Source organism: Drosophila suzukii, chromosome X (genome assembly GCF_043229965.1).
Source record: "Drosophila suzukii chromosome X, CBGP_Dsuzu_IsoJpt1.0, whole genome shotgun sequence".
NCBI lineage: Eukaryota > Metazoa > Arthropoda > Insecta > Diptera > Drosophilidae > Drosophila > Drosophila suzukii.
The window spans coordinates 14,191,274-14,213,713 of NC_092084.1; the positions used below are offsets into that span (position 1 = coordinate 14,191,274).

Consider the following 22,440-nt stretch of genomic DNA (forward strand, 5'->3'; position numbering starts at 1 on the left):
TGAACAGCCTGAAAGTCGCTGGTGAAAAACAAAAGGAAAAGCTGAAAAATCAGCTGAAAAGCGTTAAATTTTTTGTTTATTTTTTTGATCGTAAGTGATTGGTGAAAAAGGTCTTTGAAAAAATCGCAACCTTATGTTCTGCGTGGATGTGTGTGTGTGTGTGATCCTTGGAGCAGCAGGAGCTATCATAACAAGACAAGCTCTCCTGGCCATAAAAACCAAAAAACCGCAAGGATGTGCCACAAAAACACACGTTTGGCACATTCTTGATGACAAGTCCCAGTGACAGGACCCCCATATTTAACCAATAAATTGATAATAGCAAATAAAAATTCCAGCTGATAGGGGCAAATGAGAAAAAAATTAAACGCTGTACGCAAAAGTAAACATTCCCCGCTGAATAATAGTACACATATATAAAAAGTGACGGGGGCCCCTTAAAAAAATAAGAAAAAACATAAAACGACACAAAAAAAGGGAAAAAATTCCCCTGGCAGCGTTGCCACCCGGTGCCAAAGAAGGGAGCTTCAGCGAGTGGCTTTCGGCGAACGGTACTTTTTTTCACTGCCTTTTCGCGTTTCCCCTACGTCGCCGTCGCCGTCGCAGTCACGGTCGGCGTCGACGTCGACAGTAGCAGCGGCGGCATTGCTGATAGATATTCAGTTTTTCCTTTTCCTCCCAATGGATCCTTAACATTTCTCGTAAATACAACATACAAAAATTACGAAAAACAAAAAAAAAAAACAGAATCCTTAAAGATAAGCTGTGGTAAAGCAATGCAACAACAACAACAGCAACCAGAGCAGCAGCAGCAACAACAAAAAGTGTAGTGGGTCGCACGCGCGACTTGTGTGTGTGAATAATGAAGAAGAAGCAGAAACAACAACAGCAGCAGCAGCAGCAGCAGCAGCAGAGGCAGAGCAAGGCGCCATCTGAAGCGGAATCGGAGGCAGGCCGCCCCGGCAGCAACAGCAACAGCAACAACAACAACTCGCGTCGCAGCAGCGCCAGCAACAACAATAAATAGCAAAAACTGAGCAGCGTTCGGCAAAGCGCAGCAACAGCAACAACAAAGGCAACACTAAAAATAACAACAGCAGCAGCAGCATCACATATTGCAACTGCAGCAGCAACAACAGCAACATCCAAGCGGCGACAAGCGGTAAACAGCAGCAGCAGCAGCAGCGGCGGTAGCAACAACAACCACAACCACAGCCATCACAACAACAACAGCAACAAGCGCTGCAGTCGGAGTCGCAGTCGCAGCAGCAGCAGCAGCTGCAGTAGCAGCAGCAGCAGCAGCAGCAACGCTAGCGTCGGCAGCGACGCCAGCAGCATGTCCAAAACAAGCAGCGGGATTCCTAATGCAGCAGCAACACAAGCAGCAGCAGTAGCAGCAGCAGCAGCCGCCGCAGCAGCAGCAGCAGCAGCAGCAAGTGCAACAAATGCCGCCAATGCCACCGATTTTAGTGCGTTCGACTTTAACGATAGTTCCGATAATTCCGACACGCCCCTGGTGCCACGCCCACCCTTCCTGAGCCGCGCCGCTGCAGCAGCGGCCGCAGCAGCCGCCCTCAACATCAGCAACAATTCGGCGGGCTCGGCGGTCACCCCCAGTCCCAATGCCTCCGTCGGGGTAAGTAGAGCCCCTCCAATTAGGTCTAGCCACCTTAACTAAGTTAGCCGTATAAGCTAAGTTAGTCACTAAAGCTTTTAAAACTAGATCACACACTCCTAGCATCCCATCACAATCATTATAACCTCATTTTAACTTGTTTGGCGTTATAAGGCCTGATTTTCCACCTAGTGAAATCACTTCTTTGAAAAAGTCATGGAAACCTCTAGAAAGAACTAGGATAGTCCCTTAGCCCGTCAAACTAGCTCACGTACTCCTAGCATCCCGTCATAATCATTATTACATCATTACATCATTATTACATCATTTTAACTATTATGGCCACTGACGCTAGCTCGACTTTCGACTAAAAAAACTAAGTTAGTCACTAAGCCCCTCAAAAATAGATTACACACACCCATCATCTCATTAGAATCATTATAACTTAGTTTTAACTAGTATAACCTTATGACACTAACTTAATTTTCGACCTACTCATGGGACTTCTCTAAAAAAGTCATGGAAAACAAAGGAAAAACCAAGTTAGTCACTAATCCCCTCAAAACTACATGACACACTCCTAGTATCCCATTACAATCATTATAACCTCATTTCAACTATTATGATCTTATGAAACTTGATCAATTTTCGACTCAGGCACGCCATGGAAACCTAAAGAAACAACTAAGTTAGTCACTAAGCCACTTAAAACTAGATCACACACTCCTAGCATCCCATCACACTCATTATAACCTCACTTTAACTTTTATGGCCCTATGACACTAGCTTGATTTTCGATCCCCTCATTGGAAAAATTTAAAAAAGGTATGGAAACCTAAAGAAAAGATGGTCTATAGCTTTACAACATTTAATCAACCTATATGTTGTTAAGTATCAAAAGATCGGCTTCCATTTTTTTTCCAGTCAGTTACTCAAAAATCAAGCCAATGTCATATGGCCTTTAATTTGAGGAATTATTCGATATCCTGGTTAAAGTAAAGTAGGTGACCAAAACATCAAAACAAATAACTAGCATAAAATAGTATTTCCAAATACCTATTAATACATTAAATTATTAGGGGAGTGTAAGGTATAGTGACAAACGATTCGTTTTTGAATTTCACTTTTCAAAAACTTAATTTTTTTCAAAGCTTTGAAAGCAGAAAGTTGCTGGCACACTCCTGAAAAAGTTCGATGGCAAAATTCCAGCTGAGTTAAATATTACAGCTCTTGGCGTAAACCAATATTTGTGTCAACTTTTAAAGTTGTAGGGTAAGGTGACGAACTGATAAATACACACTAAATATCTATGCAAATGTGACAAAGATGTATTTTTTCTTCAAAAAAGCTTACAAATGTTCAATAAATGGAATGCAAATTTAATTGTACAGTTAAAAACAAGTATACTTCCGATCTGGGTTTAAATTGAACAAAATTAAGGTGTTCAATTCCTAGTTCACAAAAACCACCAAAAAAAAAATATTTTTGTAGCTATCGGCTGTAAAAAAGAAACATATAACGATTCAATGTCAACAAATATCGAAAAAAAATTAAATCTTTATACCATACGAAATGTTCGTCGCGATACCCTACAAGGTACTCTTAAAAATATGATACAACATATTAAGAACTGTTGCTAAAGATCTTATTAATACTTTATCTGACTTAGTTTTCCACAAATCTTTACTATAGCACTGCTGAAACCCAAATAAATTGAATAGGTTTTTTAGTTTACGCTCCACCTTTTTAGTCCAAATTATCTTACGAACAAATTATTAATTATAATTAAAGTAATATTATTGTAAATACATTGTCGGCACCATAAGAGGAATCGACTAGAAATAATATAGCAAAACGAAATACCCTTGTAAAAGTGAAAACCGGATCACGTATTAATAACTATTTCTTACTTTTTTACAATACAGTTTTAAATTTATAAATAAAATTCTTGTGTTTAAGAACAAATAAGTTTAGTTTATAAGAATAAGTTTTTATAAATTATGTTTTTTTAAGAGGTAATACATTTACGGTACTTAACGATGTTTAAAAGTACACAGAGAAAAAAATGAATAAGATATTAATAAGATCATTTTGATATAAACTTAGAAACATAGATCCATTAAATACCATTCCTTAATATCAAGTTAAAATTACGCAATGGTTAAAATTATAACTAATAACATAAGTTAACTATGCGAATATGGAATTGATTCTTGTGTGTATTTTTTCTCTGTGCACTCATAGCTTAGACCTCTTAGCTTTTCTCGTTATTTGGATAAACTTTTTAATTTGTGCCTGTCTATCTCTCGTTTCTTCCAATGAAACCACTCCACCATCACCATCTCTGGAACACCTTGTGCCACCACAGACATTCCGCTCATCGCCAGCCGTGGGCGAGGAGGAGGACGAGGACGAAGAGGATGACGACGAGGAGGACGAGGAAGAGGAGGAGGAGCACCAGCAACAGCAGCAACAGCAGCAGCAGCAGCAGCAACAGCAGCAACAACAGCAGCAGCAACAACAGCAGCTGGCGGCAGAGCAGCAGCAGCGGGCGGCGGCAGCGGCGGCCGTAGTGGCAGCGGCGGTCAGTGCGCTGCACAATGGCAACAAGCAGCAGCACTACAATAACAATAACAACAACAATAACGGCAACAGCAAGTCGCGAGATCGAGACGATCATCTGCAGGTACAGCAGCAATCACAGCAGCCGCAAGACGATGAGGACGAGGACGAGGACTACGACGATGATGAGGAGGAAGACGAGGAGGAGCAGCAGCACCAGCAGCATCAGCAGGGCAATGGGCATGACCTCACGCCCACGGACCTGCGACATGTGCTGCCCAGCAGCAACCACGATCAGCAGCAGCAGCAACAACAGCAGCAACATGCACAGCAGCAACATCAGCAGCAGCAGCAGCAACACGAGTCCGCTGCTTACGATGATGAGGGCGAGGAGGAGGATGAGGATGACGAGGATGAGGATGAGGTGGCCAGCAGCCACCTGGACAGTCGTGCCACCCTCTCCTCCGCCCACCTGAACAGTAACGCTGCCGCCGAGAGCAGCGGTCTCCATATGGCAGCGGCAGCGGCGGCAGCAGCAGCAGCTGCGGCGGCAGCGGCTGCCTCGGCCGCCAAGCTGAGTGCCCAGCTGGAGCAGCAGCAGCATCAGAATGCCAATGCCTTGGACATGGCAACGCCCTGTGCCCCGCCACCGCCCAGTAGTTTGCTGGGCGGCAACAGCAACACCAGCTTCTCCACCAACAACAACAGCAACCACGCCCTCAGCTCGACGCATGGGAGCATGGGGGCGGGCGGTCAGGGCACGAATTGCAGCAACGATCTGTTGGCCACCGGTGGGGGCAACTCCCGAGGCGGTTCGTCCTTGGGCATGGGCATGAACCCTTCATCACTGCAGCAGCAGCAGCAGCAACATCAGCAGCAGCAGCAGCAACAGCAGCAGCACGGCGGCGGTAGTGGGGGCAGCGGCGGCAGCGGGGGAAGCAGCAGTGCGGCCAGCGAGCGGCGGAAGTACCGCCATCAGAACTACAGCAAGAACATCTACATCGGCACCAAGAACGCCGAGAAGTGGGAGCACATGCGCACCCGGCTGCAGTTCAAGAACGATGTGGAGTTCGTGGCCTACCTTCTCAACCTGGCGGATAACGACACGGATCGGCTAAACAAGTGAGTTTATTGGGACTTTTAATATTTATAACTTGAGTTCTATGTAATCACTTTACATACACATCCAATATGGACAAAAAAAACATCCTCCGTGTACCAAAATCAGTCCCTATATTATAATTTTTACCTTCTTAATATTAGTTTTTTATACATATTTTCGTATTAATACCCTTTTTAAATACATTTTTAGTTTTTCGGATACCAAGGGACCTAGATAAAAGTATATTTAAAATACTATTGTATGGGCAGCGCCATTATTTAATCATGTTTCTGGCATGGTTTTCAAGAAACCCCTCTTAAAAATAAACTATTTCCGAAATACACCCATCAATTTAAAAATCTTTTACTAATCCTAAGTCCTTAATTCAATAATAGTTTCTTAAATCATACGCATATCATTTGACACTTAAAATGTTGTGGCTAGTAAAGCTAAATGCAACAGGTATTTACTTGATTGTTTGGCTAATACCAAACACCATTGGAACATTTTAATGTGTGATCTGAGTTAGAAACTTAAAATAGCCATATAATTTACTTGCTATAAGAAATTGGTTAAAACGAGAAGTAATTTAGAAACTGCTCTATTAATAATTTTTACCAATTGAATAAATTCCTTTTACAAAAATCAAAATTTTTTAGACGTTTAGAAATTCCAAATAATATTATATTTTCTTGAGCTATGAAAGCCTCACGTCATATACATATATATTTTCCCCAAATTTGTGAGGAATAGAAAAAATCGAAGAAAATTGAAGGCAGAAAGGTTTTTAATATTGTTTATAAAAAGTAAGGGGGTATAGCCTTCATTTCTTGTTTATATCTTGCTCTGTTAATTAAGCTCGTCCCAAAAGGGGAGACAAAAGAGTGGAATCGGCTGAAAGTGGGAGATCTGGCAACGCTTCGTTGGCCATCATTGTTGATAGTGGTTTAATATTGTTTATAAAAAGTAAGGGGGTATCATTTAGTCGGTTGTGCGAATATAGCCCTCATTTCTTGTTTATATCTTGCTCTGTTAATTAAGCTCGTCCCAAAAGGGGAGACAAAAGAGTGGAATCGGCTGAAAGTGGGAGATCTGGCAACGCTTCGTTGGCCATCATTGTTGATAGTGGTTCGCAGATATGAACTCGCACACATAGAGAGCTTTTTGGGCTCCCAAACACACACTGCCACGGAGAATTCCCCTGTTTTTTTTTGGGATGGTGGCTCAAGTGCCACGGGAGGCGGCAAAAAGGGAAGAAGAACAAGAAGCGAGCGGTACAAAAGCGATCCATGTAAAAGCGATTCATGCCCGAATGCATCCTGGCCGCCCCACCACCCCATAAGCAACCCTACAACAACATCCCCAACCCCTCCCCCCACCAGCAACCCCTTTTGGCCGCGTGATACAAAGGCACAAATGCGGTACTCATGCGGTTGCATGCAACGGAGCTTTCATGTTGCTGCCGCCACTCCGGGCGCCTCTGCCGTACTCTGCCGTACATATATTCCGTATATTCCGCATATTCCGAGCATATTCCGTATTTTCCGTACTTTCCGTAGTCGGAATCGGAACCGTAGTCTCGGAACCGTAGCCCGCTGTGCTCGACTCGCAGTCGCTGCCGCCATGTCAGCGGAAGCGGAAAAAGCAACACACTCACACGCGCACACAGGCGCAAACTCAAGCCAAATGGGAGGGGGGTGTGATAGGGGGTTCAGGGGTTCAGGGGACTGGGCATGCGGTTGTTGCTGCTGATGACTGCTGCCTGCTGCCTGCTGCATTTGCATGCCATGTTGCCAATCGCCCACTTACACGCACATACACCTACATGCACCGACCGAAATTGGTGGTGCACAAAGGCAATCATTTGGAAACAAAGCTGCATTGTTCGGCAATCACAAAATGTTGGGCCATCAGATATGCTTGATGGGAGGCAGCACCAGACAATATAATTATACTATCTACCAGCTTACAGAAAAGCAATTATTAATTGATTCTAAGCCTCAGTATTAACAACATTAGGTGCAGGGAAATGGGCTGGATGGACATTGGACTTTGATCAGTTTGATGCACTAGTGTGTGGCACAAAAGTAAGGTAAAATTTTTTTTTTTTCGATTTTAGGATGTGGTGCTCTATGGATTCCTTCCACCCGGCCAAACTTTTATTAAGGAATATTATTTGAAAGGGATTATTTGGCATGTTTCGAGGATTGGAAAAATCGCTGGCATAGATGTATTTTATCGGGCGGCGATTGCTTTAAAAGGAATGAAATTGACTTAGATTATTCTTCTAAATAATAAAGATTTTTAATTTTACAAACAAATTCACAATACTTTTTGCCCACAGTAGAAATTAAAAAAATATTCTTATGTATCAAGACGTGTTTTAAAGATTTAACCAGACACTAAATTTATATTATCTAGAGGTTTCTATACAGAAATTCAATTTTGAATTATTTTTTTAAGGATTTATATAAACAACAATAAGTGAAAAGAATAAATCAAAATAGGTATGGATGGGCTTTGAATTAACTTCATTTTCTTAAAAAATGTTTAAGTATTATGCAATTATTATGTATTTTTCAAGCCCTGATATGAACAAGGAAAAAATCGAAATACTTGTAGATGGGCTTTGGAACTCAGTACATTTACTTATATATCTTTAAAAAATGTTTAAGTACTGATGGGGACTTAAACGAGATATTATATTTTATACCATCTACATGGTTGTGGTAGTGCAAGTTATTTTTAAACCTTAAATTCAACAGCCCCAAATGAAAGATAAAACTAAAATTGTTTTAGATGGACATTGAAGTTTAATTAGTATGATACATATCCACCTATGCGGAACTTCAGAACTATACAAAACCAAATTTTCTTATATGTTATGGCGTGTCTTCAAGAATGTTGATATGTTTCATCTGGCTATTTTTAAGTTATTTGGACTTTAAGAACTATAAAAAAAGAAATTTATTTTTAAGTAATGACATATTTTTAGTTTTGATAAAGTTTTGCCAGATGTTACAAGCTGATATTACAACAGAGTGGTAAAGGACTTTATAATGAAATTCAATAACCGCAGTGTAGAAAACAGAGCGAGGGAGAAGGAATACACGCACACATACATGTGACTGGGAGGTTCCTTCGGATCCTTGCAACGTGAATGCGTCGCGAATTTCCCCCCAAAACCCCCTCCCCCCCTGCCACTCCTCTCTTGGTACACCCCCGCCCCCTGCCACGCCTCGCTCTTTTTGTTGCTGCTGTTGCATTGCAGTCGAGCGCGCCATTTGGCGCTTTGAATATGAAGGGAGGGGGTTTGGGTCGGGGGAGGGGGCTCTCCTTAACCAAATGCAAAATCCCAATGCAGAAATGTCTGAATCTCAGTTGTGTTCCGTTTCTCCCCCCTCCGCCTCCTGCTCTCTATCGGCCACTTCCTTTGGCATTGGCTGGGTTTCGAGGGGAAGGAGGCACGAGGAGAAGGAGGTTGTTGCCTGGATAACACACATATCCGAGTCCTTTTCGGGCCAGGAGAGGAGCCTCGATTCGATCATTAGAGCACACGTTGCACCACATGTGAATATGAGACCAACTGGCGGTATCTAGTTGCTAACAATATCCCATTTCGGAGAGCAGTCCTTGGAACTTAAAAAACTAATAGGGAAATATGTACAATGGTTTAATATTTCTTAAACTATATAAAATGTTGGATAAAACAGCAATCGAGCTTAAGCCGCCTTTGAAATCATCTTTCATTTTACCTATTTTGGGGAATTATAATTATTGCAGAACTTTAGAAGGAATGTAGTTTGCTTTATTTGAAGCAATAGATTCATAGAAAAAATTGAATTGATGTATTTAAGTCCAGGCCAAAAATGAAATGCAATGGTGTTAAATGGTATTTTGAAAATTTCGACTTGACTATAGGATTTGTTTTTCTGACTATGTGACACAAAAAAACACACAAAAAAACATGTTTTATTGGAACAGAGTAAACAGATAAATATAAATTATATTTGAACTAAAGCATTTAAGAAGAAATTCAGATTTAGGATGCGTTAGCATAAAATAGATGATATCATATAGGATCGAAGAACCTTGCATCGGCATTCGCACATTCGTAGCGTTCACCCACTAATCAGCAGCCTCATTTTTCCATCTCCTTGCGGCATTGCGATTTTCCACAGCCTCAGCAGGCACACACACACTCACACTCAGGCACAATAGATAATATCCCACCCCCAACCTTGTGCCCACTGGCCCTATACCACCCCATATCACCCCGTAACATCCATATAACACCACTGTTTTTCTTCGTTGCCTTTTGCCAATTCACATTTCGTATACGCCATGTCGCCAATTTCTGCGAATTTTCGCCAAAAAGCACAAAATTGTTGTGCGATTGTCTTTGTGAGAGTGCGAATGTATGGGTGTGTGTGTGTTTATGTGTGCTATATATCTGTGTGAGAGCCTCGTTTGTGCCGCCGACTGTGTGCTTAATGCGCCAACGAGCACCGCACACGAAACACAGAATCCCAAACTCCCCAGCCTCGGAACATCGAAAAACCCACCGAGCTGAGCCACCCAATAGACCACCCCCTAGACCACCCCCTAGACCACCCCCTAGACCACCCCGTAGACCACCCCTAGACCACCCCTATACCATCCCTAGAACACCCACTAGAGCACCCCCCGCTGGGCCCTCAAGCAGCACATTAATGGTAGAGACACTCGCATTCACCAGAATAGGAACCACCACCACCCAGAACCCAGAACCCAGAACCCAAAACCCAGGGTCCCGAGCACGGAACCCCCGTCGTCAGATGGATGGAATTGGAATTGGAACTGGAACTGGAACCAGGAATATGCCCGCTCTCTGCGGTCAAAGAAGCGCGATGATGGGTTGGTTGGTTGGTTGGCTTTGTGGATTGGGTTTGGGCTTGGGGTTTGGGTGGAAGGTTGAGACAAAGTGGAGCAGGGTAAGTGGATACCAAGAGGGTGGTGTATGGTGATGGGATGGTGGGGCTGATAGGGCGGGAGGATGGCTACATGGCTGGATAGCTAGATGGAATGGTATCGTTTGCTGTTGCCGCTGTTTTCGATATTGTTGTTATGTTTCCAAGGTGGAGGATTTAATGAACGATAACACAGGGGCGGGAATTACGAGGGGGGGAAGGGACTTGTGCTGATGGAAGGGAAACCAAGTGGCATGTGCAGCATCTAGTGTTCAGCGCCCAACATCGTATCGCACTCAATGCGACCGTTGATGAATTTCCTCCACACGAATTCAAACGATGGAAAATCAAAGGTTGCCGGCTAGCGGATGTGTAACTGCATTGCCGCCATGTCTGGGTGTCCATGGGGTCAAAAAAAAAAGTTTTAAACTATTTTTTTCGAGCAGTCAGTCCTCTAAAATTTCTTAGCAACAACTAGTTGCTGAGAAATATGAAATCAAGGTTTGGAGAATGGCTAAGGATTTGAGAGAAGGGCAAACAAGATTTGTTTAAACTAACAGAAGAACATGATCTAGTAAATCGTTTTACTATAATATTCCAAAAATGTTTTATATAATTAAAAGAAACAGCCATAATTTTAAAAATCTAATGAACATACAAATTATTAGCTGTCTGATTCTCAGTTAATCAACTCATGTATTTAAGCACGGTAATGCAAACCATTTATATGGATTATAACTCTTTAGTGGTTTTCTGAATTTTATTTAAGCCTTATTTTCGAATCTTTTTGGTATATAAGCAAAAAGAGACAATAGAAAATGACTTTACCACCTTTTTTTCCTAAATAAATCAAACTTTGAGTACATTCCCAGGGTATTTGGGTATTCGTACCTATTTGGCCTTTTATTCAGGCGGTGGTCCAGACTTTTCCTATAGCGATTCCTTCCTTTTCCTCCCCTTTGACCCCTCGAGCGGCACGCGAAACAGCAAGCAAAGCGTAAGCAAAATTAATTAAACGCAAAGGCGACAACAACAAGGAAGGACAGAACGCGATGGGAAGAGGGGAGGGGGAGAAGTTCTGGTCCGGCAAAAAGGATAAGGGATTGGGCCGTAAACCAGAACTAAATATATTCCATCGACCCACTTTCACAGCCCCGCCAACTGTAGTATCCACTCTTTTTATCATACTACACCCAAAAATAGTTTGCTTTTCAAAATAGTATTTACTATATAGTGTTATTTTTAACAGCACTCATATTTTTCATTTTGCTGGAACATTAAGGCAAGGTTTTCATTCCGATCAATGTAATATACAAGGAGTTTTTAATGAAATTTGTTTTAGTTCACTTTCCTTGGTCTATGATTTTAAAACATTTTAAATTTGTAGAAGGTCTACTTGAGGTTCTATATTTAATAATAATAGGAAGTATGTTTTTAGTTGAAGGCAGAATATGTTTTCCTTACCAAATACTCAAAAAAGTTTTTTAATTGTTGGAAAAGCCACTCGGAATTGTTTTCAGTGTCCCTGCAACTAAGTATCTAATCAACCCACTCACCCCCCTTTTTTTAAATCCCTTTGCTTTCAAAGCTGTTGTGAAATCTACAAGAAATTGTTTCCAGTGTCTCAGCAACTATTGAATCCACCCACTCACTCTCTCTTTCTTTTTTCCATCTCTCCCTTTCAGCCTGCCCCCGCCCTCCCCGGCGAACACGCCCACAAAAGGCTTCGACGGCAACTTCAAGCTGGAGCCGAATCTCAGCGCCAAGGACTTTGCTGCACCGCCCGAATCCTCGATCAATGGCAACGCCAGCGGAAATGGCAATACGAGCGGAAACGGAAATGGCGATTCCACCTCGGCCGCCTCCATTCCAATGGCCACGCCCACAGCGCCGCAACGCAAGCGTTACAAGAAGAGAGTGCAGTTCACCTCCGAGGCGCTTAACGGTTTCGCCGGCAAAGGCAAGGGATCGGGAGCGGGATCGGGTGGAGCAAGTGCAGCGGGACCTGGTTTCAGCTATGCCAAGTCCAAGAAGCAGGAGGCCAAGGCGGCAACGGCAGCTCTGAAGGCCGGAGCTGCTGCAGCAGCTGCAGCGGCGGCGGCCGCCTCCTCCGCCCTGCCGGAGGTCCTGGACTGCCGCATCGCGGAGAAGATCAAGAGCGAACTGGAGGCGAACAGCAAGGAGTCCCTGCCCAATGCCCTGTGTCTCAAGAAGGCAGCGGCGGCGGCAGCGGCAGCGGCGGCGGCAGCAGCAGCGGCCAATGGCAGCGAGGAGGAGGACGAGGATGAGGATCAGCCGCCCCATCCCCACCTCCTGCCCGTCCTGGCGCCCTCCGATGCCGTCGATGGGATCACCGCTAGCAATGGCCAGGCGGGCAACTTCCATGTGCGTTCCAAGTCCCAGGGATCCAAGAAATCCCAGGCGGCCAAGGCGGCAGCAGCGGCGGCGGCGGCAGCAGCGGCAGCGGCGGCCATGATGCCGCCCAACTCCTATGACGAGCACGAGGATGAGCCTGGCGGCGGTGGCGGCGGCATCGGTGGACCCGAGGAGGACGACGAGGAGGATGAGGAACTGGACGAGGAGGCACTCGCCCGCGAAATGAAAATGGAGCAGAACTTCGTGGAGGAGGAGGATGAGCACGACATCGCCTTCCGGTCGCAGCAATCCTGCCGCGAATGCTCCATTGCCCACGATCACAAGCTGTGCCCGCTGCGGAATGCCTGTGGGAACGTGACGGATGCCGTGGATCTGGGCGAATGGATCGAGCGACGCAATCTGGAGGCCTTGGCCAAGCTGAAGGCCGATGCCCAGCGGCAGGCTAAGCGGGCCAGCGGACGTCAGCGGCACGAGGATGACGACATGGAGGATATGGAGGACATGGACATGGATATGGATGAGTCGTCGCAGCTGTCCGAACTGGAGACCAAGCCGCTGATCACCTTCGCCGAGGCCTCCGTGCCGGCTGAGTTCGAACTGCACAACGTGGAGCCCAATGTCACCGGGGTCTTTGCCCGCACCGAGGTGAGGGCCTTCACCAAACTGGGCCCACTCATTGGACAGCCGGTGCAGACTGGTGAGGTGCGCGAGGGCAGCGACATGAAGTGGATCTTCGAGATGTGCGAGGCCGGGGCGGACAAATCGTATCTGCTGTGCTGCGACAATCCCAACGCCTCCAACTGGCTGAGATTCGTGCGACCCGCGCCGAGCTACGAGGACCGCAATGTCAACCTGGTGTCCATCGATCGGCAGGCGTACTTCGTCAGCTGTCGCGACCTGCGGAATGGAATGGAGCTGCTCTACTGGAGCGACGATTGCAACACCATGTGGCGCAAAAAGCACACGGAGAAGACGAGTGAGTAGATGGGCACAGTACTGTAACTACGATACATTTGCTTTATACTGAAGAATTCGCGTTTTTTTAAATTCAACTTCATTCATAATCAAGTCCATAAATACGTAAATAATTGAGCTGAAGTTTTCAATCCCTGGATATACTATTCAAATACTTTTCAAATATTATTTTTCAATGCTAAATAACTTTTGATACTTAAATTATAACTTCTTTATAACATTTAAGATCATGAATATGAATATAATCCTGCTGAATATTACTAAATGAACTAGTTATAAATTGGAACTTATATAATGTTCCAAATTACCATCCAAATATTTGCTGAAGAATTCGCGTATTTTTTAAATCTTAATTTCTTGCAACATTAAATACCATAAATTTTAGTATATTCAAGCTTAAAACCATGCAATTGATTTTTTGTAAATCCACGTTTCGAATTATTGTTTTATAATATCAAATTGGAATGCTGAAGAATTCGCGTTTCTTTGATTTTAGCTTCATGCAATGTTGTGGGTGATGGGTCCATCACACATTTGCAAACTTAAGAAATTCTAATGTTCAACATTGCAGTTTTTACCGTCCTATTATTTTACAATGCCATCCTGAAGAATTCGCGTTTCGTAATGATAATTATTTTAAATATTTTAGGCCATGGTGCCGTCACAGATTCCTTACCAAGCTTCCTTAACTAACCACCGCTTCTTTCCATAACCATAGACTGCGGCGGCTGCAACCTGAAGTTCGAGCACCCCCTGTACTACCGCACCCACTGCTCCGTCTTCCACGATCCCTCGATGAGCCTGACCATCCGCAAGTACCACTGCAAGGTGTGCGGTGAGCCCGTGCTGGGCAAGGACAACATCATGAAGCATGCGGCGGAGAAGCACGACGGCAAGGGGGCGTACCAGTGCCAATTCTGCAGCAAGTTCTTCCTGCGGCTCAACTACCTGGAGATGCACCGGACCTACGGATGCGCCTCGAACCCGAATCGATCGCGACCCGTCTGCGACTTTTGTGGCCGGAAGTTCTGCCAGCCGCAGAAGCTGAAGGCGCACATCAAGCGCATGCACAGCGGTAAGTTGGCAGCGCACGGCTCGCCGGATCCCCAAAACTCTAGACCGTAACTGTGATCGTACACCCATGCGTATGCGTAACCCAATATAACGTAGCCGCATCGTAGGCCAACTGACTGCCATACCGTATGTCGTAAGCTCGTGTATAGTGTGTTGTAAACATTGTATAGCATATAGAATATAGTATATAGCATATAGCATAGACACCGTATGTCGTATGTACCGTAAGCTTTTGCATAAAACAATATACTTGCCTATGATTGTACTAACCTCGAATCGAGTCACGATTCCCACACAATAGCCAAGTTTTTTAATTTTTTATTTTTTCAAATGCTTATAATATCTCTAAGTGCTGAGACTCTTTTTTTGCTGAATTTAAATTACTCAGTTCTTGATTTTTATCAAATTATTTAGATAAGTGATGAACTTGATTGGTATAAAAACGAATTTGCAACAATACTTCTTTTAACGATTTGTATATTTTATTCGTAGATTATCTTAATGAAAATTTAATATATTTTATTTATTAAAAAAGGTAATTTTTATTGGTATAGGTGGAAACCGTGACCTTGATTCGCTAATATCAACACACTAACAACAACAATAGATCTACACAATAATGTCCTATGATCCAATCGTAAATCGTAAAGAGTCGCTTAGCTGTAAAATTAGCTTTAATATTTAAGCCACAACACCCAAAGTCACCATCACAGCAACACTCGCGATATGTGTAACACTAAAAGCATCTGCGATCGCTCATCTCTCTTTATTTGCCAAACTTTTTAGTTGAACACCGCCTAAATTGGTTGATATGTATACTTTACCGATCCTTTGTTAGTTACTTGGAGTTTGTATTTCGTTTGTATATGCTATTATTCATTATTGAAATATCGTATGACAATCACACATTTAGTTCCGCACTGAAGTGACTGAAAATTGTTGATCAGATAAGGTGCTTGTTAAAAAATTGATTATGTACTTTTTGACTTGAAGATAGTAGACATTTCTTTAGAAAAGGTTTTGTACTTTTTTATATATATTATATATATATTATATTATGCTTTAGGGTCCTTACGGAATAAAATAATTGTGAATAGATAGAATATTTGTTTGGCTAAGAGTTCATAAAAATAGGATTGTCATAGGGTCTTTACCGTTCAAAACAATTATGGAGAAGAATAAAATTTTTCAAACAAAAAATCAATATTAACAGATTTGAAATATTGAGTATAATAATAATATGAGAATAATTTGTAATTCAATATGTTATTAGTAATCGTCGAAATAACTTTTTAACATACAGATTACACTTTTAGTTAATAGACTTTGATCTAACTATAGTTTGATATAATATTTTGTTGGATGATTAGGAAATGATTTTACATATAGTCCAAGTCTAGTCATTAGATTTAAAAACATACTTATAAGTTTTCCCTTCGCAAATATCAGCTTCAGATGATAAACAGCAGTCCTTCAGTCGCAGTGCATTTTGAGTACTAGCCCAGAAAAGTAGTCTGCATTGTGTAACCGCTTTTAGTGAATGATTTGCCTTGGTTTGTTTATGGTTTTGTCGGTCATTGGTTATAGAATAAAGCCCAATAGTCCAGACCTTATGATTGCCATCCCCAAAATCTTGTGATCCGTGCCTTTTGTGATTCGGCTTTTTGTTTTATGTTCGTTGTTCGTTCGTTGGTTCGTTCGTTGTTGGGTTGGTTTCTGGTTATGGATTATCACTAAGTTGTTCTTTCAAAATCACCACAATCCGAAATTTCATTTTCTTCATACAATTTCATTTTAGATATGGCTGAAGTTTTACGAGATTTTCAGTGTAAATTATGTTCAAAACTTCTAGGATCGCGAGCGGCATTGCAGCGCCACTCGAAGGAGGTGCACAGCCGCAACTCGACGGTGGTGAGCTGTCCGCGGTGCCAGAAACTCTTCCAGAATCGCAGCAATCTCAAGATTCACATGCTGACCCACTCGGGCGTCAGGCCGTTCAAGTGGGTGGAAACCATCATCTATGTGATAGAATCATTATAATCTCATATAACACTTTTTATCTGACAGATGCGCCGAACCGGAGTGCAATGCGGCGTTCACCACCAAGCAGTGCCTGCAGTTCCATTACAAGAAGGTGCACAACTACACCCAGGAGCAGATGCCCAAGATCGAGAGGAGTGTGGCGTATACGTTCGATGCCTATTCCGGCGGCATGAAGGTGGACTTTCTGGGTAAGCAGACGGCGACGGCGACGGCCACGGCCACGCAGCCACGCCCTAATGCGGCCGTCGTCTCCCCCTCCTCGTTCACAGAGCAAGCACCGAGGAGGCGGCGCAAGAGCCTCGAGGACCAGAGCTCCATGCTCAGCGGATCGCTGCAGAGCGATGCGGAGTTCAGCGATGACAACCTGTTCGAGGCGATCAAGAAGAGTGGCAAATCGATCAAGGACCTGTGTCGCAATGAGCCGAATCTCTCGCTGCTCAGCTCCAAGATCTCCAGCATTTTCGGAGACAAGGTGCCATCGGCGGCGGCCTCGTTGTCCGCTTCCGTTTCCGGTGCCACCTCCTCGGGCGGTCGCAAGCGGAAGCGCAAGAAGGAGCTCAGTGCGGCGGCCCAGCAGCAGCCACATCATCATCATCACAGCCACCAGCAGCAGCAGCAACATCAGCAACAGCAGCAACAGCAACAGCAGCAGCAGCAACAACAGCAGCAGCACCAGCAGCAGCATGCCCAGCAGCTGCAGCACCAACAGCTGCAGCAGCAGCATGTACAGCAGCAGCAACATCAGCAGCAGCAACACCATCACCACCAGCAACACCAGCAGCTGCATCATGATCCCCAGCAGCAGCATCCGCAGTACCATCCCCACCAGCTGCATGCCCACTCCTTGCCCCACCAGCAGCAGCAGCAACAGCAGCAGCAACAGCAACAACAGCAGCAGCAACAGCAGCAGCAGCTGCACGGCGATCCCGATGATGAGGAGGTGGAGAACGCCCGGCTGGAGCAGGTGCGTCGCAAGCAGAACGCCCAGCTGAGCCTGGTGGAGTCCTTCCTGACCACCACCGCCCAGCGGCTGAGTGCCCAGCAGCAGGTGCAACAAGTGGTGGCGGCGGCGGCAGCGGTCTCGGCCATGGCCGGAGCTGGCGAGGATCCCGCCAAGCTGGGCCACATGATGGGTCACATGGGCGTGGGCGTGGGCGTGGGCATGGACGAGGAGGAGGACGATGACGAGGACGACGAGGATGGCGGCGGCGGCGGCGGTGGTGGCGGCGGCTCTTCGGTGCATCCGCATGTCCATGCCCACCAGGCGGCCCACCACTCCCATGTCCATGCGCACGCCCACCCGCACCACGCCCACTCGCACTCGCACGCCCACCCGCACCAGCATCCCGCCGCCCAGGGGGCGGGTCAGCAGGACTACCGCCATGCGGCCGCCATGAACGCGGCTCTCGGCCAGAATCTGGTGGTCAGCAAGGGCAGCAAGAAGTGGATCCAGGAGGTGCAGGACTCTAGCGAGGTCGGCGGGGAGGGAGCGGGCGGAGGTGGTAGTGGTGGACCCGGTGACAGCGGCGCCTGCAGTCAGCTGGTGCCCGGTGGTTCCGGTCCAGGCTCCGATCTGGGATTCGCTGTGCCGCCCAGTGCCGTGGATGAGCACAGCAAGCTGCTCGGCCAGAATCGCGACTTCCTGGCCCGCCTGATGAGCAGCGCCAGCGCTAGCCACGCCCATGCCCACGCCCATGCCCATGCCCACGCCCATGCCCATGCGCACGCCCACCAAACGCATCAGCCGCTCCAGCAGCACCAGCACAGCGCCCACAGTCGCGAGGAGGACGAAAACAGCTCCTTCCTGGACGTCGTCGAGTCGAACAACAATGCCGCCGCCGCCGCCGCTGCCGCCGCCGCAGCAGCAGCGGCCATGTCGCATTATGGAGGCGGTACGGGCGGCGGCGGCGGCGGCGGCGGTGGTGGGAGCGGTGGCAGCGGGGGCGGCGGAAGTGGTGGTCAAACGCCCACGGGTCCTGCGACGGGCGGCACAGTCTCCGGTGCCGATGAGCCCCAGATGCAGATGAACTCCCTCGCCCACTCGCAGTCCTTCATGAGCTCCTTCTACAACAACGCCAACGCCCGTGTGGGCGGAGTGGGCGGTGTGGGCGTGGGCGGCGGCTCCTCCTCGGCCAGCATGCTCGTGGAGGCGGCCCTCAATTCCGTGGGCAATATGATCGATAGCGAGAGCAGCGACCTCAAGGTGAGTGCTTTAAGGATGGTAAGGAAACAAAAAGTTAATACCGGCTGAGTGCAATAACGTCGAGTGAAATAACGCCCATAGGAGTAAATTAAAAAATAAACAAGGAACAATGTCTTATAGAAACAAATTGAATTAATTAAAAAGTGGGCGTTATTGCACTGGGCGTGATGGGATGCACCTTTTTTATAACACTCAAAACGAGGAATCAAGGTATTCCAAAAAATATTCATTACTAGAATTGTATATAAGAAAGTAGTAAAATGTTCATTGAGTAACTGGATTTGGCTTCCAACAGTTTGGAAATTAAACAACGAACCCAACGAAATGGATTCAGATTTTAGTCAAAGTATTAATTTTTAAGTGGTTTTTCAATCGTAGTTTAGCCAAATCAAGGCGTACAGCTAAAAGACCTACAGTTTTGTAAGGGGGTAGCTCGGTTTTTTTTGGTATTCAGATTTTGGTCCAAAAATGTCATTTTTTAGTGGTTTTTCAGTCGTAGTTTGTTCAAATCAAGGCGTACAGCGAAAAGACCGACAGTTTTGAGCAGCTTGCTTCAATTGCTATCGATCCCCATCACTTTAAGGAAGATTTATTTTTCGACAAATTTTTTCATTTTTTGTACCCCCTGGTAGCTCGGTTTTTTTTGGGATTCGGATTTTGGTCAAAAATGCTCATTTTTTAGTGGTTTTTCACTCGTAGTTTAGCCAAATCAAGGCGTACAGCTAAAAGACCTACAGTTTTGAGCAGCTTGCTTCAATTGCTATCGATTCCGATCACTTTAAGAACGATTTATTTTTTGACAAATTTTTTCATATTTTGTAAGGGGGTAGCTCGGTTTTTTTTGGGATTCAGATTTTGGTCAAAAAAGCATTTTTATTGAAGGGTTTCATAGTGATTTTTCAAAAAATTAAATTAATTACAAGAAATGTTAGCCTCATTAAACATATTCGTGCCACCCCGCAGGTTCCCACCGACAACCACATAAACAGCGACAGTCCGATGAGCGCCCACGTGGATCCCGAGTCGCAGCGCTTTGGAGCGGGCAGTGCCGGCGGAGCGGGAGCGGGAGGGGGAGGCGGTGGAGGAGGAGGAGGTGGATCCAGCGGAGGATCCTCGGGCGGGGCGAACGGAACAGGCATTGGCGGGGCCATGGACAACCTGGAGAACGAGCTGAAGATGATGAAGAATCTGGGCAGCTTCCCTATGCAGATTCCACCCCTGCCCATGTTCCAAGGTGCCTGCAATATATCGCCCAGCGCCTCGACGCCGACGAATCCGCAGAGCAATCAGAACCAGAACGACGTGGATGTGGATGCGGGCAGCACGCCCCGTCCACAGCATCCGGATTCCGATGGCTTCTCCTCGTCGCATCACCGAACTCCGCCCTCGCCGCCGCCCATTTCGCCGGGTCGCGATTACGGCGGCATGTTTGGAGCGGGCAATGGAGGAGGCGGTGGCCCCGGATCGAATAGCACACCGGCGGGCAGCTCCAGCGGCGGCGGCGGAGGAGGCGGCGGGCCCGGCGGGGGTGGTGCGAACAGCATGTCCGCCTCGTCGCCCCTGCCCGCCCTCCAGCCGCAGAGGAGGAACGCGTCCAGCGTGGGCAGCACCTATCCGGAGCACGAACTCATCTCGCCCGCCTCCTCGCCGAGCATTCCGCGCTACAACTTCAACGGCGACATGATGCGCCACAAGCGGGCCGTCCAGGAGCAGGAGCACCAGGAGCGCCAGCGGCAGAACATCTCGCGCCACAACCAGATGTCCAGCGACGAGGAGAACAGCATCATGCCCCAGAACAGGTGATGATCGCATGTCATGGTCGCCCTAAGTTATTTCTTTGAGATTACGGATAAAATATTTATATTATCAAATCTTAATGAGATGATTTTTAATTTTTATCAACTTTTAGGGTTTCTATTATTTGAATTCCTTATATATAAAAAGTTTTTTGATCACGGATAACACTTAACGATTCCCATCCAATTCGATTGCAGCAGCGCCGGCCAGGACATGCGCATGAAGTTCCCGCAGTCGCAGATCGACCTGATGTACTCCAAGTACGAGAGCATGGCCAGCAACCTGAAGTACAACAGCCAGGAGCTGGACTCGCCGGCGGAGTACCGCCAGGCGGGCGGCGGCAACGGCGGCAATGCGGCGGTCAGCGCGGCAGCGGCGGCGGCAGCGGCAGCCAGTGCCGCCAACGACCTGTCCGATCTGCAGGGACTGGACATGAGCTCCAGGTCGAATGCGGCGAGCAGTAACTATCACCACAACTTCCAGTTGCCGAGCAGTCGGTACCACCATCACATCTACGACATCCTCTCCGATCGCGAACAGCAGAGCCAGCAGGCCCAACAGGCGGGCGGTTCTGTGGTGGGTGGTGGCGGCGGAGGAGGCGGTGGGGGAGGTGGTGGTGGTCCTGGAGGAGCCGCCTCCGTGGTGCACCAGCAGGAGCACGGCCATGGGCAGCACCATGCGATGCAGCAGCACCAGCAGTCGGCGGCCGCCATGCACAACATGCTCAGCGAGCAGCTGGGCGAGCAGGAGCACGACCAGACCACCTCGGTTGACCTCAGCCGGACGGCCAACTATGTGGTTTCATCGCCGCCCCAGCTGCCCTACAACCATCCCACGCACCACGACATGCTGCGGATGGCCTCGCTGGATCTCACACCCAATACGGCCAACATGGCGGTGGGCAACAATCGATCCTTCCTCTCCTCGCAGATGCAGCATCAGAGTCGCGAGAGCCTGGAGCACCATCGCCTCCTGTCGACGGTGGAGCAGCATCGCATCCTGGCCGCCTCGAATGCCGCGGATCAGCACCGCCTCCTGGTTGATCCCACCGCCCATCTGCTGATGGAACAGAACAATCGGCTGCTGGGCACGGCGGATCAGTCACGCCTCCTTGGCGAATCGGCGGCGGCAGCTGCCCAGAATCGCCACATGGCGCGGAGCTTTGGGGCCTATCACCAGGTGGCTTCCAGCAATTACCATCCGGGCGTGAGGCCACCGCCCGTCCTGCCCTCCGCCAACCACCACGCCTCCAATCCGTCGAACTACCACCCCTTCCCCGCCTACTACTAATTGGCATTGGGCGGAGGTAGTGGATTCCGAGTCGGAGTCGGAGGCAGCCGGGATAAAGTGCACTTTGTGGGTTCCAACTGGAGGACATCCGGAATCGAGTAGCCTAATTTAACTTAAAGTTTAGTTTCCTTGACATCCCCCATTCAGTTGATGCAGATTCCAAAGAGTTTCCACTTGATATTGTTGCTTAAGAATAATAAAAGGGTTCGTTAAATAACATTTTTCACAAATAAAACATAAAAACTTAAAAACAAATGCAATTTTTTAAAAAAACTTTTTCTGATATATATAAATTTTTATAATTTCAAAAAAAATTTCGAAATTTTTCAATCCTAAAACCATTGGGAAAAGTAACATTGAACCATTCTTGGGTTTTCAATGCGTATTTAAAAATACTCCTAGTAGATATTTCTCAATTTATTACCATAACCTTAAAATTGTATCAACGTTTTCT

General features: G+C 46.4%; 1 protein-coding gene across 1 annotated transcript; it reads left to right on the forward strand.

The window, feature by feature from the left end:
* Positions 1-424: 424 nt before the first annotated feature.
* Positions 425-22,203, forward strand: LOC108018857 (uncharacterized). Its single transcript, XM_070997808.1, has 9 exons — positions 425-995; positions 1,107-1,636; positions 3,984-5,299; positions 11,914-13,580; positions 14,298-14,654; positions 16,506-16,653; positions 16,721-18,899; positions 19,863-20,698; positions 20,897-22,203. Exons 1-9 carry the CDS (start codon positions 863-865, stop codon positions 21,984-21,986), a joined length of 8,256 nt encoding a protein of 2,751 aa, XP_070853909.1. The 5' UTR covers positions 425-862; the 3' UTR covers positions 21,987-22,203.
* The last annotated feature ends 237 nt before the right edge of the window (positions 22,204-22,440 follow it).